Below are 14,372 nucleotides of genomic sequence, written 5' to 3'. Positions count from 1 at the left end.
ATTTTGAACTAAAACCACATAAGATCAAGTTAACATGTGAGCAAAGGAGGGGAAAAGGTACCATTCTGACAGGTATACAAGGTAAACAAATACATAATTAAAAATCAGCATCCCTAATTATTAATGGTAAATATCATTTTGGTCTGTTTTATGATTCTATTTTAATAATACAGTTCAATCATTTGTAGGGGAAAAACTTAAGATAAAATATGAAAATTTCATTATGTATGTAGTTTTTTATACTGAATTTTTCAAACTAAAACAGCAGAGAGCTACTTTACATGCAAAAGTCTCTTGTATTTTTCTGGAATATTATACGCAGGTGTGAAACTTTGTGAACAGGAAATGAAAATAACAAATAAATAGATATCATGATCTGTTAAAAAAAAGCTTGAAATTTTAAAAATTCTACAAAGAAATTAGAAAAAATAAGGTTTTAATATACTGTTCAACTAATAAATGATGTCCTATGTGAAATGACATGTTCAGACCATTCCTGAGCAGCAATATGATAGCCAATAGAAATGATTACAGGAAGATGAAGGAAATTTGCTGCCATCACTATAGCAACTGTCTTAAGGAAACTAACGTGTTCAACAACCTGCAAACCAAAATTAGATTTAGCATGCAATAAAAATATAAATATGGCAATATAGTCTACATTTTAATTTCTCTACAATTTTATAATTGCTGCTTCTGCTGTGAAAGTAAGCGGGTTTCTCCTTTAGAGCAACCTATCAAAATAGACTCATTAATGTCCAGTGCACTAATGAGCAATGGGCAAAAAAGGTGTTAATTATGCGCAGTAAGTAAGATTCAAGAAAAAGCCCTAGTGAGCACTTGGAGGTGTGTATAAGCTGAAGGCATTTCTCTCTGTTTGTGTATTTACAGCATGATGCAACAGAATGACAGCAAAGTGGTCACTCCATGTTTAGGAAGATAAATCTTAGATGCAACATACTAAACAAAGAACCCCCAAGAATTAATTAAGATCTGGAGAAGAAGGAGGAATAATCCATTCTTAGAGCTTTATGAATTTCCTAAAGAGTTCATTTGAAGTTTATATAAACTAGTTCAGTTTGTCTTGTAAACCTCAAATAGTAATTTAATCAAATTCTCTGCACAAAGATTATCTCCTTATTACGTAATAACAGAAACCTCCAAGCTAAACTATGAAAAATAATTTCTGAAATGTGTTGCGATGCTTTAAAAATTCCTTCCCATAATGAAATCCTGTACACCACATTGAATCTCTATTTACCAGCCTGACCATTTAATTTTTTCTGGTACAAGTGCCTTGAGACTTTTCAGAGGTCACTGCAACAGTAGACAGCTTATAACAAAACCATTAGCAGTTTGGCTAGCTTAGGGAAACCTCTTACTTTCCTTTTTTGTTTATTATCACTGCATGAATCTGCAGCATATGATAGTTTATAATTTCTCAGGCTTGTTAAATTCATGTTAAAGGTCTGTTTTCTTGTTGAATAAATTTTGTTCATATAATGCTGCCTATTTCATACACTCAGTCTTTAATAGCACCTTTGGTCTATGCGCAACTCACAGATCAAAACAGAGGACTAAAATAGGGGTTGATGATGCTATTTACATGTGTGATTCCTGCTGTCTTCTTGTTAGTAGCTTTAATATAATAGAAGACCTTGTCTGTTTTGTAATTAACACATCTTTACTGGAGAGATATTTGGAAGTGATTGCTGTGAATATACTGGTTAGTAAAATAAACACAATCACACACCACTTTCTGTTATCAGACAAATTTGTGAATTGTACACATTATACTCCAGATCAACAAACTGTGATATAACAGCCAAGTAGAAGACACATATTTATATAACCCTTTATTTTTCTGAAAATATGTATTCACTCTGACCTTGCAAATATAATTAGCTTGTGGGATGTGCAGATTTCAGTACCATGGTTGCTTTACTAATTGCAACTCTTGGAAATAGATACTAAATATTTGGAAGCTGCCAATACAAAATAAAAACTGCATCTTTTTTGTACATCTGTCTTAGCTTATAAAAGCAAAATAGTTTTAAAAACAATACTGAGTTCCATGTTTATTTCAAGCATACCCAAGGGACAAAAAATCTATCATTTCATGTCAATGACAAATCTGGTTTAGGGCTTAAAACTTTAATTATTTTCAAACTTCGTTTAAATTTTTTTGGCTTCTTTCATAGTATATGCTATTTATTTTAAAATTCATGTGTTCTTATCAACCGCTAGGTCACTGAAACACTAAATTTCTAAAGCATCAATCTATAGTTCCCTATTTTCATATTCTAAAGGAAGCTATTTTTAAGCAAAACTCTTCAAATTAGTTTAATATAAAAATTTTTAAAGAAAAATGTACACACACTTATGGCAGTAGTTACTGTATTTTTTTTTCTGTCTCTTTCTCTCCCTCCCTCCCCAGTCTCCCCACTAGTTGGCTTCTGTGGCATTTCCAGTTCCATTTATATTGAAGTCAGTGATCATGAGAAGTGTTTAAAATACAGTAGCCTCAATGTTTAAAGAAATTATAATGAATTCATTTTCTTAAGCTTAAAAAATCCTAAACAATCTGAATCTTCCATAACCTTACAGATAAACTCACTATAAATATATGTAAAATGAAGTGAAATTACCAGAAAAATTTTAAGACCTGAAAAATCAATGCAAACACTAAAAAGAAGGGAGGGTGGTGAAATAAAATTCAGTTACCAGTTAGGCTATAGTCTACCAGCATATAAAGTCTCTAAAAATGAGAGGTGTGGAGAGAAAGACAACACCCCATATCAAATACCCTTTATCACCTAGCAATGACCTGTTATCAAATGCTTAGGTTGTTTCTGGATTCTTTAAAAATTAAAGAGTGCATGTGACCTGGGAAGTACTACTTAGGGGTTTGTGACCAGCTTGTTACTTCTGCTGCCATGCACTGCCACACATCTATAAGAGAAAAACATCTTATGTCTCTTGTAAGCCCACAGCATAAAAAATTCAGAGATATCTTACTTTTTATGCCATTTCCAATGAAAAGCTCTAAGAACTAAAACTGACTCATGCCAAATGCATATCACTGAATTGCTGTGATTTCTTAGTCTCAAGTTTGCAACACGGAAATTATTTATAAAATGTCAATTTTAGCTCTGGAAAAGAAATTCCTATGTGTATGTACATTTTCTTCATCCTCAGAGAATTGCTTACTGTAGCTAGAGATCTGTGGTACAACTTTAATATATTGGGAGAAAAGGGGGACGGGTGAAACTAGCATAATGTACTTTTTTGACAAGTGAAGACAATGAATCAAAATTAAAGCCACAAATTTTAAACATATATGCCTTAATAAAAACAAATCAAACTTTAGAAAGTAATATGACAAAAGGTAATTAGACATTTACAATTAGACTCATGAAACACTATGAAAATAATTTACTTAAGTTACAAAACAAAGTTTAGCAGATTTTTTTTACACTATATGCATACATTCAGTATAGTGTGGGGATTTAAGTACTTGAAACACCAGGGATTCAGAAACCTTTCTGGATCTATTATTTTCTAGTTAAGCAACCTAGGAAAAGTTATTTTAACCTCTCAATCTCTGCTCAGGAATGAGTGATCAGAGTTGGTAATAAGATTAAATAATATATGTGATAAGATTAAATAAAATAATCTATGTAATTGTGTGATCATGGAGCTGCCCAATTCAGATCTTCCTTCTAAAGAACATGCTGTTGGGAACAACTGGCTCACAACTTCCAGCTGTTATACTTTTGGATCCACTGAGCATTGACACCAGGTCCATGCATCCCTCTGCAGATCCCAGCAAATGATTAAGCACAACAGTGGTACTAGAACTTAGCCATTCCTGCCCCCCAAAAGGGATTTTTCTGAAGAGCAACTTGGCTCAATTTAGCCGAAACATTATCAAAATTATCCTGCAGTATGAGGCTTTTTCTGCCTAAATACCATCCCTTCTTCTCCTTTCATAGGGTCAAACTTGTATAAGAGATCAAACATCCTTCCCTTTATTCATTATGAGTAGCCTCCAAATAAAACAAAGCAAAATACTGCATTTGTAAATAGTGTGAAAAGTTGGAAAAAATTACCCTAAAATTAAATTATAAGCTTGACATTCAGAGTTATTTGGCATATGAAAAGAAAATCAATAGTAAAACAAGAAAATACAGTTTCTTACAAACAACCCAAATTAAAATAAAAGTAGATAGGTATACAAAATATTATCTCTTTTTTAAAATGACTTAATATGCCTAGAATCTTGACACTCCTGCATGATAGGTGTTTCTAGAATCTTATGTGACAAATAAACAGTGAACTTAAAATTGAGCTCCTCAGGGGCCTACTAATGAGCTTCAAAGAAACTATCACCTATGAATCATTGGTCTGATACCAACTCAGAGTGCCAATTCTAACTGATGGCTACTCAGTCAATATACATAAAATGAACAAGTGACTTCAGATCCTTTTCTAGTATACAAACTAAGGCAACACAAAACTGGTATACCCATAGATAGTTCTGTATAAAGTAAAGGATTATAAGACCCTAGTGACCAAAAACATGCTAACATGGCAGTAGGGCAGGTAAATGAGAGGAATAAAAGGTTTATATTCCTTCAAATTATCATCTTTCAATAGGCAAAAGCATTAAGTATGAAAAATGTGTGATAATGTCAATTAATTCACTTTTATGCATTTTTATTTTGGTTAATTAAATTAATTAAATACTATATAAAAACTGTCTTGCCTAATCCACTCAATACTCAAGAAGTAGGCTATTATTGATAACAAAATGTTATCAATTTATGAGATTCAGAGAACTTAAGTAAATCCATTCCACATTTTTGTGGAAAAAAAAATATATATGGTGTAAAATAAATATCCATTGCAATGAATGAAAAAAAAAACCCTCCAAAAAAGCATTTTTGGTTACTATAATCTATAAGTTTTACTATTCAGGTTTTTTTTCCTATAAGAAACTTGAAGAAAAAGGAAATTAATTATCTGTAAAAATCGAATCATTAACTTTAACATTATTTATTCCCACTTTTCTTATCAATGCTTAGTTTTTAATTCATGAGCACACTTCCATGGCATGGGAAATTGAAAAATTCAATTTAAAACACTGACTGGTGCTTAATTTGGAATAAAAACTGCATAAGTCAAGCTATCTTGAATGGGAAAAGTGGCAGTGAGCACCTGTTAATCAGCTTACTAGAAGCTTAACAATAATCACTGAGGAAGAACCTTGAAGAAAATTTACCATAACCAATATCCTCCTTAGTATATTATGATGATAACACACTAAACCTGTCAAAACCAAATCCCAGGTCCAGAAAAGTACTAATTAACAACGGCTAAAGTCAAATCATCTAGGATACAATCCTTAATATATGTGACATCCCTGAAATGGCATCTGTATCAAATTTATAAGTCTTCTGTATAAAATTGGCATTAAGGGAATAAATATTTTTTTCTATATCTTTAGTGCATGCCTGGCACACAGTAGTGATCAACAAGTGTCTGAATGACCAGGAATAATTAGAAAACTAATGAAATGACATTCAATAAACTAGAGCCAATAAATAATATTCTTATACATAATGGGCTATTGTCTTAAAGGTTTTACTATTTTTAATGAAACAGTTGGGTTCAAACTAACTCGAAGCATATCTGTATCATTCAAAATGCACAGCAAGTCCTAAGGCAAAATAAATTAGTTCAGAGACATTAATTCAGAAGTTTTAGATTAAAAGAATTCCACTTAGAACTGTTACCTCTATATAAGATTCACTGTCTTAGAATTTTTTAAATATAAAATGGCTTTTACCTTTCTAGCTGAAATTTTCTGATTATACCTACTAAATAAATAGCATGAATTTTAAAATCAGGCACATTAGGATTTGTAATATTTTATAGATATTCTAACAAAATCTTGAGAATTTTATAAAACTTCAAGCTGATAATTAATAAGAAGCAAACAAAAGATATGCTATCACTACTTTTAGAAGATAAATAACATGTTGAACTTGAATTCTGATCTGATTATACAATGTTCAAATTCATCAAGACTAATATCCATTAGCAAACTGTTTAACTGACTCTCAATCTCATTTCAGTCATTTGAATAAATGACTATATAACTGCTAACAAAAATTACCAGAACTCACAAAATTTAGTTTTTTTAAATGCTGAAAGCTGGAAAAAAAAAAAAAGAAAAGAAAAGGATGGGTAACAGCTAAACACTGACAGACACATTCATTTCTTGATTGTATTTATGAATAAAGTACTCTTTGCAACACATATTTTTTTGTTGTTGTTGTTTTTTGGTACTGGGGAACCAACCCAGGGCCTTGCAAATACTGGGTAAGTGCTCTGTCAATGAGCTATATCCACAGTCCTGCCAGGAATTGTAAATTCCAAGATAAGAAACTGTTTCTCCCCTCAAAGAGTTTCCAATCTTGTGGAGGGGAGACATTTATACAGATGAGTAGAAGACAAAATGGTTAAACTATTATTTGATTATTTTAAAACCTCCACCATTGGGCTGGGGATGTGGCTCAAGCGGTAGCGCGCTCGCCTGGGATGCGTGCGGCCCGGGTTCGATCCTCAGCACCACATACCAACAAAGATGTTGTGTCCGCCGAGAACTAAAAAAAAATAAATATTAAAAATTCTCTCTCTCTCTCTCTCTCTCTCTCTCTCTCCTCTCTCACTCTCTCTTTAAAAAAAAAAAAAAAAAAAAAAAAAAAAAAAAAAAAAACCTCCACCATCTTAAAACAGAATTTCTAATACAAAATTTCATGGAAAAGTAAAACTTTTGCTCCCTAATTCCCAAAAAGGACTCAAGCTTCTTGATGTCTGAAAATAACACAATAAGGTCTTAGAACATTCGTTCCTTAACTCATTCCTCCTATTATTTGCATTTATTCTCCAGAGACCCATCTTCCCATGTGATGCAAACTCTTCTTTTGCTTTTTAGTTTCTTGGCACCAGGGATTGAACCCAGGGTCACTTAACCACGGAGCCACATCCCCAATCCTTTTAACATTTTTATATTTTATTTTAAGACAGGGTCTCACTGAGTGGCTTAGGGCCTCACTAAGTTGCTAAAGCTGGCTTCAAACTTGCAATCATCCTGCCTCAGCCTCCCAAGTCACTGGGATTAGAGGCATGGACCATCAAAATGATATCCCATTCATCAAACTTCACCCCCAGTTTCATCTACTTAGTACAGCATATACTATTTTCTTATCTGCACTTAACACATTTGAAAATTTTAATTTGTATTTACCATTTTTTACTACAAAGTAATATTTTATTGTATACTGGCACATACAAGATTCTGAATAAGTATTTGCTGAATTACTTCTATCTCTAGCAACCAATTTAATACTGACGGAAACAAGTAATAACAGTATAATTTACACTGTATTTGTATGCAATGCAGGATATCAGTATATAATTGGTAGAATGTTATCCTGCCCACTAGAGACACTAAATGTATATGAATTGTCTTCTCAAAGAGACAGGTTTTATTTATTTTGTGTCCCAGAATCATTAGCATATACACATATCAGCCAAACATAAGAAATACTGATCTGCAATTAAATAAGTATCACATTTTTAAAGCATCTATTGAGTATTTCTGATCAGATTAAATATAAATATATATATTTCAAGAAAATCCAGCCAGTGTAAGGAAGTAATTAGACTAATAGTCATTAGTTTTTTCTTGTTTTCAAAATAAGAAAAAATTGATTTCTGGGAGTTAGCAGGTAATATATACACATTTTACTAACACGAATTGTGTCAAGGAGAATGAGTTCTCTATGGCAGAAATACATTTTAATAAATATATTTAAATATCAAAACCAAGCTATAGGTTAGTTTTATCATTTTGTTCAAAGTAATCATTCTTCTTGGAATGAAGAAGTCAGTCACATTATAGATTGAATTAACTTCCTAATTTGCTGGGTTAATAAAGTACAGTCGTGGGCTGAATATATAAAATAACAAAACATTGAAGCAGAATACTTAAAACTATTTCACTGAGTAGTTTAGAGCAAAACTTGCTTGTAATTTCTGAGCTTTGCTCCATTTAAATTATGAATGCAATTAGTAATGATTTTTACCTATAACATTTAAAAACATTAATAGTACTGTATAACATACAAGGTAATATGATTTTTTTTATGCTGTATGGTCTCATTTGTCCTAGGGATGTCACAAAAGCTGACAGGGATCAATCTTCTATATTGTTTTATAAAATTAGTAGAACACAAACCACATGGAAAATATCAATTAGTACATAAAACTATAAATAACCATTGAAAACTCAGATAAAATATATAGCTCTTTCCTCTGGCTTATGTGAAGGGAGTGATGCCTAGCCAACTTAAGGAAAAGCCCTGCAATAACATCTGGTATTCATTTTTCATTACTGAGTTACTTTGATTATATAATTCATAATAGTATAATATTAAGAGCCAGTAAAAAAGGTTGAGCTCTGAAATTTTATAAACTTGGATTTGTATTCTTATTTGCTGCTACATCCTAGTTTGATTCTGGCAAAGTAATCTCTTTGACTAATTTTTTAAAATCATTTGTTTCATGAAATGTAATAGTGCCTATTTGAAAGATTACTGTAATGAATAAGTTAAAATGGTTATTACTATAATACCTGGCAAAAGCAATTATTCAATAAAACACAATTAAGTCCCCCTAAAATAAAATTTATTGTGAATGAATTGAAATTACAAAGAAAAAAATCCATGCTTATCTTACCACTCAAAACAAGAGGCAACAGAATTTTAAAAACCAGAAATATAAAAATATACAGAAAGGTTTTTAAAACCATGAATAGATACCCAATTTACATCATTTACGCATAGATTTTCATTTTAACTCCTGATCTAATGATTGCCTTACTAATAAGTCACATGCAGGGAAGGGAGAGACTCCTATGCTATTTTTCATTTTTGTAAGTTTATATTCTTAACTTTAATAATTTTAATGAAAATAACCTGGTTATGGACTTACTAGTATTTAATTTGATTCATAGTGTTGAGAGGTTTTGACACTGAAAGAATCATAAATTACCACCAAATCCAGACACCATATAGATGAAACTGCATTATTAACAAAAAACTGGATCATTATTTAGGGTGATATATAATTATATTAAATTTTTAATTTTTTTCATGACATAAAATAGATATCTATGATTTCATAAATTTTTGAACTTTTAAAAACCAGATTTAACATTTGAAAGTATATAATTAGAAGTGTATCTTAAGTAAAATCTACTCTTAATATGAACTATATCTAATTAAAATAGTGCAAATTCTAATATTATACAATATTTAAAATTAGGTTAGGAAACTGAAATTGCCATTTAAAATTAAGCTTCAACTATTACTTGTAAATTACTGTGGTCGAGGGGGTTTATGGGATAATTTAATATTTCTAAAATATTGTTAATTTAATTAGTACTTGAGTTATTAAAAAGGTTCCTTAAATACCAAAGAATTATATGTAAGAGGTATTATACAGTACTTTAATTTATAAAACTAATAAAAATGAAGTTTTTTCAATTCCTTTTATTTGTATCATTTAAGTAGCAATATACTTAGAAAAAGAAAGTAAATAAATTGGAATATAGGCATACAGAAGTATCAGAAGTTAACCATTCTGAATTATCTAGTATATCAGTTTCTATTATTATTTTTGTGGATCATTTCTGCCTCTGAAAAGCTAAATCACACCTAATAGGATCATGTTTTTAGAGAAGACCTCAATTTTTATACATCCTAATAATATGATGTCAGAAAACATTCCACTTCAAATTCCTAACAGATAAAAACACTATATTTTAAGAGCCATGTTTAGTTTGTTTGAGCTGGAGAGCAGATGTAAATGTAATCCACACTACTATCAAACTCCAGGTCTGATAGATATCAAGCTAATTTTTATTTCTAAGTACTTTAAAAATTATTTGTAAAACTAGTATAAAAAGGATTCCATAAATGTATTGTGATTTTATTTTAACAATTATTCTACACTACAATGGAAGTACATGCTCAAACAAGACACCTCAGCAGTATTTTAAAGCAGTAACCACCTAGCCAATTTCTGTATGTTCTGTAGTTTTTCTAATCCACTCTCCCTGTGGTTGAGCAAAATCGAATTGCCTCTCACATTTGCAGACAGCTCTGTGAAGGTGATAATAGAGCTGCTCCCTGCTGTCATGAGGCAGGAAATAGGAAAATGGCATATGGGGCTAGAAAGAAATAAAAAAAAGAAAGAAAGAAAGAAAAGAAAGGAAAGAAACAAGAGAAAAGAAAAGAAAAAAGAAAGAGCGAAAGAATGAAAAACAAAAAGAACTAAATAAGAACAAAAGAGATTTTAACAAAGAACTATAACCCAACATACTTTGCAAGTTAATCTCTTTTCAGAATCATTTACATATTTAATCATTCATCTGCATCCTCACTCCAAACATGTGAATGGTTGATACCAAGTCTTTGGGGCAAGTTTTCATTGTCTAAAACCTTTGGAAAACACAACTCCAGAGTATGTCCCTCACAATATCAATGAAACAGAGCCCTTAATAGTCATTTTGAAGATGTACTGATTCCAAATTCACCAGAAAATAAAGGTAGAGAAATGATTATCAAGATATTAATAAAATGTATATAGCAGACTTTTAATATGGATTAACACTTTCAATTTTAGGAAATTTTTAAAAATTAAAGATAAATACTCGTCTACAACAGTAGGTGATTAAAGTAACAACATATCCCTAAATAGTTAAATTACTAATAATACCAAGGCATATTTATGGACTGGTACACTTGTTTGGTTATTTTAATAAACAGACAGTGGTTTTCTGTGTAATTAAGACTCCTGCTTTAAAACAAAATGGATTTTTATTTAAAGTATGTGTAAACAGAATGTGGCAGTAGATGGCAATAAAGATAGAAATGACTCTACCTTTCCTTTTACACTCTGAATGGGATCCACAACCACTGCCACAGCTCTCTCCGACAAGGCTTCAAAGCTCTGCTGAGTGTTGATATCCACACCAGAAAGCCAACAACCAAAGCCAGGGTGACTGTGATACCAACCAACAACCATCTCAGGCCTGAAACAAAGAGGGCATTCAGACACTCAGAACAGAACAAGTAATACATTTATGATATGAAAAGAAACAACACACTAACAGGGTATAAATTAAGAAGAGATGAAAAACACACAGGTGTGAAAAAGCACCATTAGAAACTCTGAAATCCTACACCATATTATCCAGAAAACATGGAAATGAATAAGTGTGACAAAGGAGTGCTATCATTAAGAGATGCACATTAGCAGTGGTAGATAAGGCTTTCAGTTTTTCACCTTGTTACCACACTTTCTCAGAGCCAGTTTTTACCCTTTCAGCATTCAAGTAAATATCTACTCTTTAACTCCTTAGCTCTGGGAGTTGGATTTTCCAGACACAGAGTACATTTTTAACAATAGACACCAGGATCCACTGTTGTGAAAGGATTAAATATCAATTAAACCAGCAGTAGAACTAGGAACTCAGTCAAAAACCAATTTGCACTGTTCTGCTCAGCTGCTGAGCCTTTTGCTAACACTAATTTTGAAGTTTTTTCCACAGTAGAAGAATTTGAGCAAGAGAATGGCAACTATTGAGATTTAATCTGAGAAAAAAAACCTTAAGAATATCTGGGTTTTACTTTCTCTATCTTTAAAACTCATGTCTACAAATATACTTGACTATTCAGAATCTAATTCAGTTACAACTATCAAATACACACAACATACAAGTCCTTCAATTACAAGTGTCTAGACAGTAACTCTATATGCTAAACAGAGAGAAGCCTCAGCTCAAGCTTACTACTTGACAGTCAAGAATTCTAAAATGAGGCAGTTCTCTGACTGGCAGATTTCTTTCATTCTAGAGGGAAGAAATACTACACAAGCAGTATATTAACCTGATACTAAAAGATACTTTTATATTGATTCCTAGGAATGATACTCATAAACATCCATAACTTCAGGGTATGTTTCTAAAGATATCTCCCATTTTTTAAAAAAAAATGATCAACTGGACTGGGGTTGTGGCTCAGCAACAAAGCACTTGCCTAGCACGTGGGTTTGATCCTTAGTACCAGATAAAAATAAATAAATAAAATAAAGGTCCAACTACAACTAATAAGTAAATAAATAAATATGATCAATTGAACTACTTACCTTCCTGTTTGCTTCAACATATCCAACATTTTGGCTTGGAACACTGGATCAACTGCTTCTACACTGACACCCTAGTTTGGAAAGAAAAAAAAAGTGATTACTTTTTTATAACTTTGAAAAAAATGAAACTTTATATATACTGCTGTTAGTTAGTGAGTTAATACAACATTCAGGATCCTTTAAGAGTTTATGGCTATTTCTATGTATATATTTATCAAAAATGCCAAATAATTTAACCAGCTATGATTTTTGGTTAGACCTATGTAGGCAAACATATTTCCTAATGTCATCCTCTGATAACTGATAAAGACTACAAATATTCAGTTATTATAATAGAAAATTATTTTTTCAATAATGTACTGCCCCAATAAAAGCAATTTAAAAAACTTCCCACTGGACCCAAGCCTGTTAAAATGTTGTATTTTTCTAATTTTACCAAAACAAGATTTTAGCACATGAAAGAATAAAGAGGGCTCATATTATCTAGTTGATTGCCATTATAACTCCCACAAGTTGTCTTCTAACATCTGGAATCTAAGCACCTCTGCCCCAAAGATAACAGTAATGGAATTCCAACAAAGAGTGCAATCTGATGTGTTTTTGTTTTTTTTAAACAGTTTAAAAGGAGACAATGAAAAAGGGAAAGGTGAGGGAGAGGGAAAAGAGGAGTGGGAAAAGGAAAAGGTGGAGAGGAAAGGACCAGGAGGAATATGCAATAGAGACATATCTCTTTATGAGAAAGTTTGCTGACTCTTGGGCCAGAAGAAAAATTTTCTAATTCTACTACATTATGCAAATATGGGGATCAAAATATTCTATTTTATACTGTCATATAAATATTTACATGGAAATGATTATATTAAAACCTAAGAACCATTTACTATAATAGGTATCTACATAATGACAGAAATAATTTTATTATGTGTTTCATATATCTAACATGAAAAAGATAGTTACAAGTAATAATAATCTGTGGTTTAAATCTAAATATTTAGTTAATATGTAGTGTTCTTCTAAGTCAAAATGAACAAAAACAAATACAATGGATGGCTAGATGGACAAAATTCAAAAATTAGCATATTTCAACAAATTACTCCGAAGAAAATGTTGTATATTTTTCTATTATTTTATATTACATTAGATATATATTGCACTCTGTGGTAAATATTCTATTTAAAATGTTTGTTGTATACATAATGCATCACTTAAAAATAATTTGTTCTCTAGTATGTACCTTATCAAAGCAAACTCAGTAAGAATCTTCAAATAGAGCAAACAGCTTTATGACAACATTTTTTAAAGTAGATATTTTACAAGGATCAATAAGAGAAGTGTTGCAGAACAGAGAAAAAACTCCATTAGAAAAATAAACTTTTTAAAGCAAATAGGTGAGAAGAATACATGTGTTATTTTTTGGAAGGTAAATAGAATGGTTATGGAATGTCTATTTTTAAATCTAAATGCACATGTTATCTGCATTAAGTCTAATGCATTAAAAAAAGTAAAATAACAAAAAAACTTTAGAAAGATTAACATTTTAATAAAGAGGCAGAGTAAGCAACTTTCAAAACTCATATAGAGTGTGGTTCATATAAACAAATTATCATACCTAAATAAAAAGAACTAAGATCCTCTATAGTTTTTTGGTTTTGGTTTTTTACTAATTTTTACTAATATTTTTAACAGGAAAATCTTAAAAGTTATTCATTACCATATATAAAAAGTAAAAATAAGGGCATGTTTTAAGACCATGTAAACAAGATATGAGGACTAGTTAATATACAGGCATTACATTTTTAAATAAGAGAATCTAAAATCTATTGAAATAAGTGTTCAAACTAATCAAACTAGAATCATGCTTTTAGTTAGTTGCTAACTTTTAAGTCCAATATGGTTTGCTAATTAAAGATGAAGGAACAAGTAAAGGGATTTTAGCATTACCACCATCCAGTTTGGAGACCTATAAGAATTCATGATGCATTTAAAGATAAATGACATATAATCTAGAAACATTAATATTATGATTTTTTTTTCTCATTGGAAAGACAAAACAAAATGATGAAAGTTATTTTGCACAGGAAAAGAAAAAA

At 31.0% G+C, this 14,372-nt stretch overlaps 1 protein-coding gene across 1 annotated transcript in view; it reads right to left on the bottom strand.

The window, feature by feature from the left end:
- PSMD14 (proteasome 26S subunit, non-ATPase 14) overlaps positions 1–14,372 on the bottom strand; it is a 115,591-nt gene that overhangs the window by 28,694 nt on the left and 72,525 nt on the right. The window contains exons 6-7 of the mRNA XM_081262222.1: positions 12,283–12,353; positions 11,017–11,167 (exon numbers count right to left, since the gene is read on the bottom strand). Coding sequence (XP_081118348.1) covers positions 11,017–11,167; positions 12,283–12,353 — 222 coding nt within the window. The remainder of the gene's footprint in view (positions 1–11,016; positions 11,168–12,282; positions 12,354–14,372) is intronic.

Source organism: Spermophilus citellus (assembly GCF_964194105.1).
Source record: "Spermophilus citellus genome assembly, chromosome: 11".
Taxonomy (NCBI): Eukaryota; Metazoa; Chordata; class Mammalia; order Rodentia; family Sciuridae; genus Spermophilus; species Spermophilus citellus.
The sequence above is the reverse complement of the archived record's forward strand: the minus strand, read 5'-3'. Positions and strand labels throughout refer to the sequence as shown.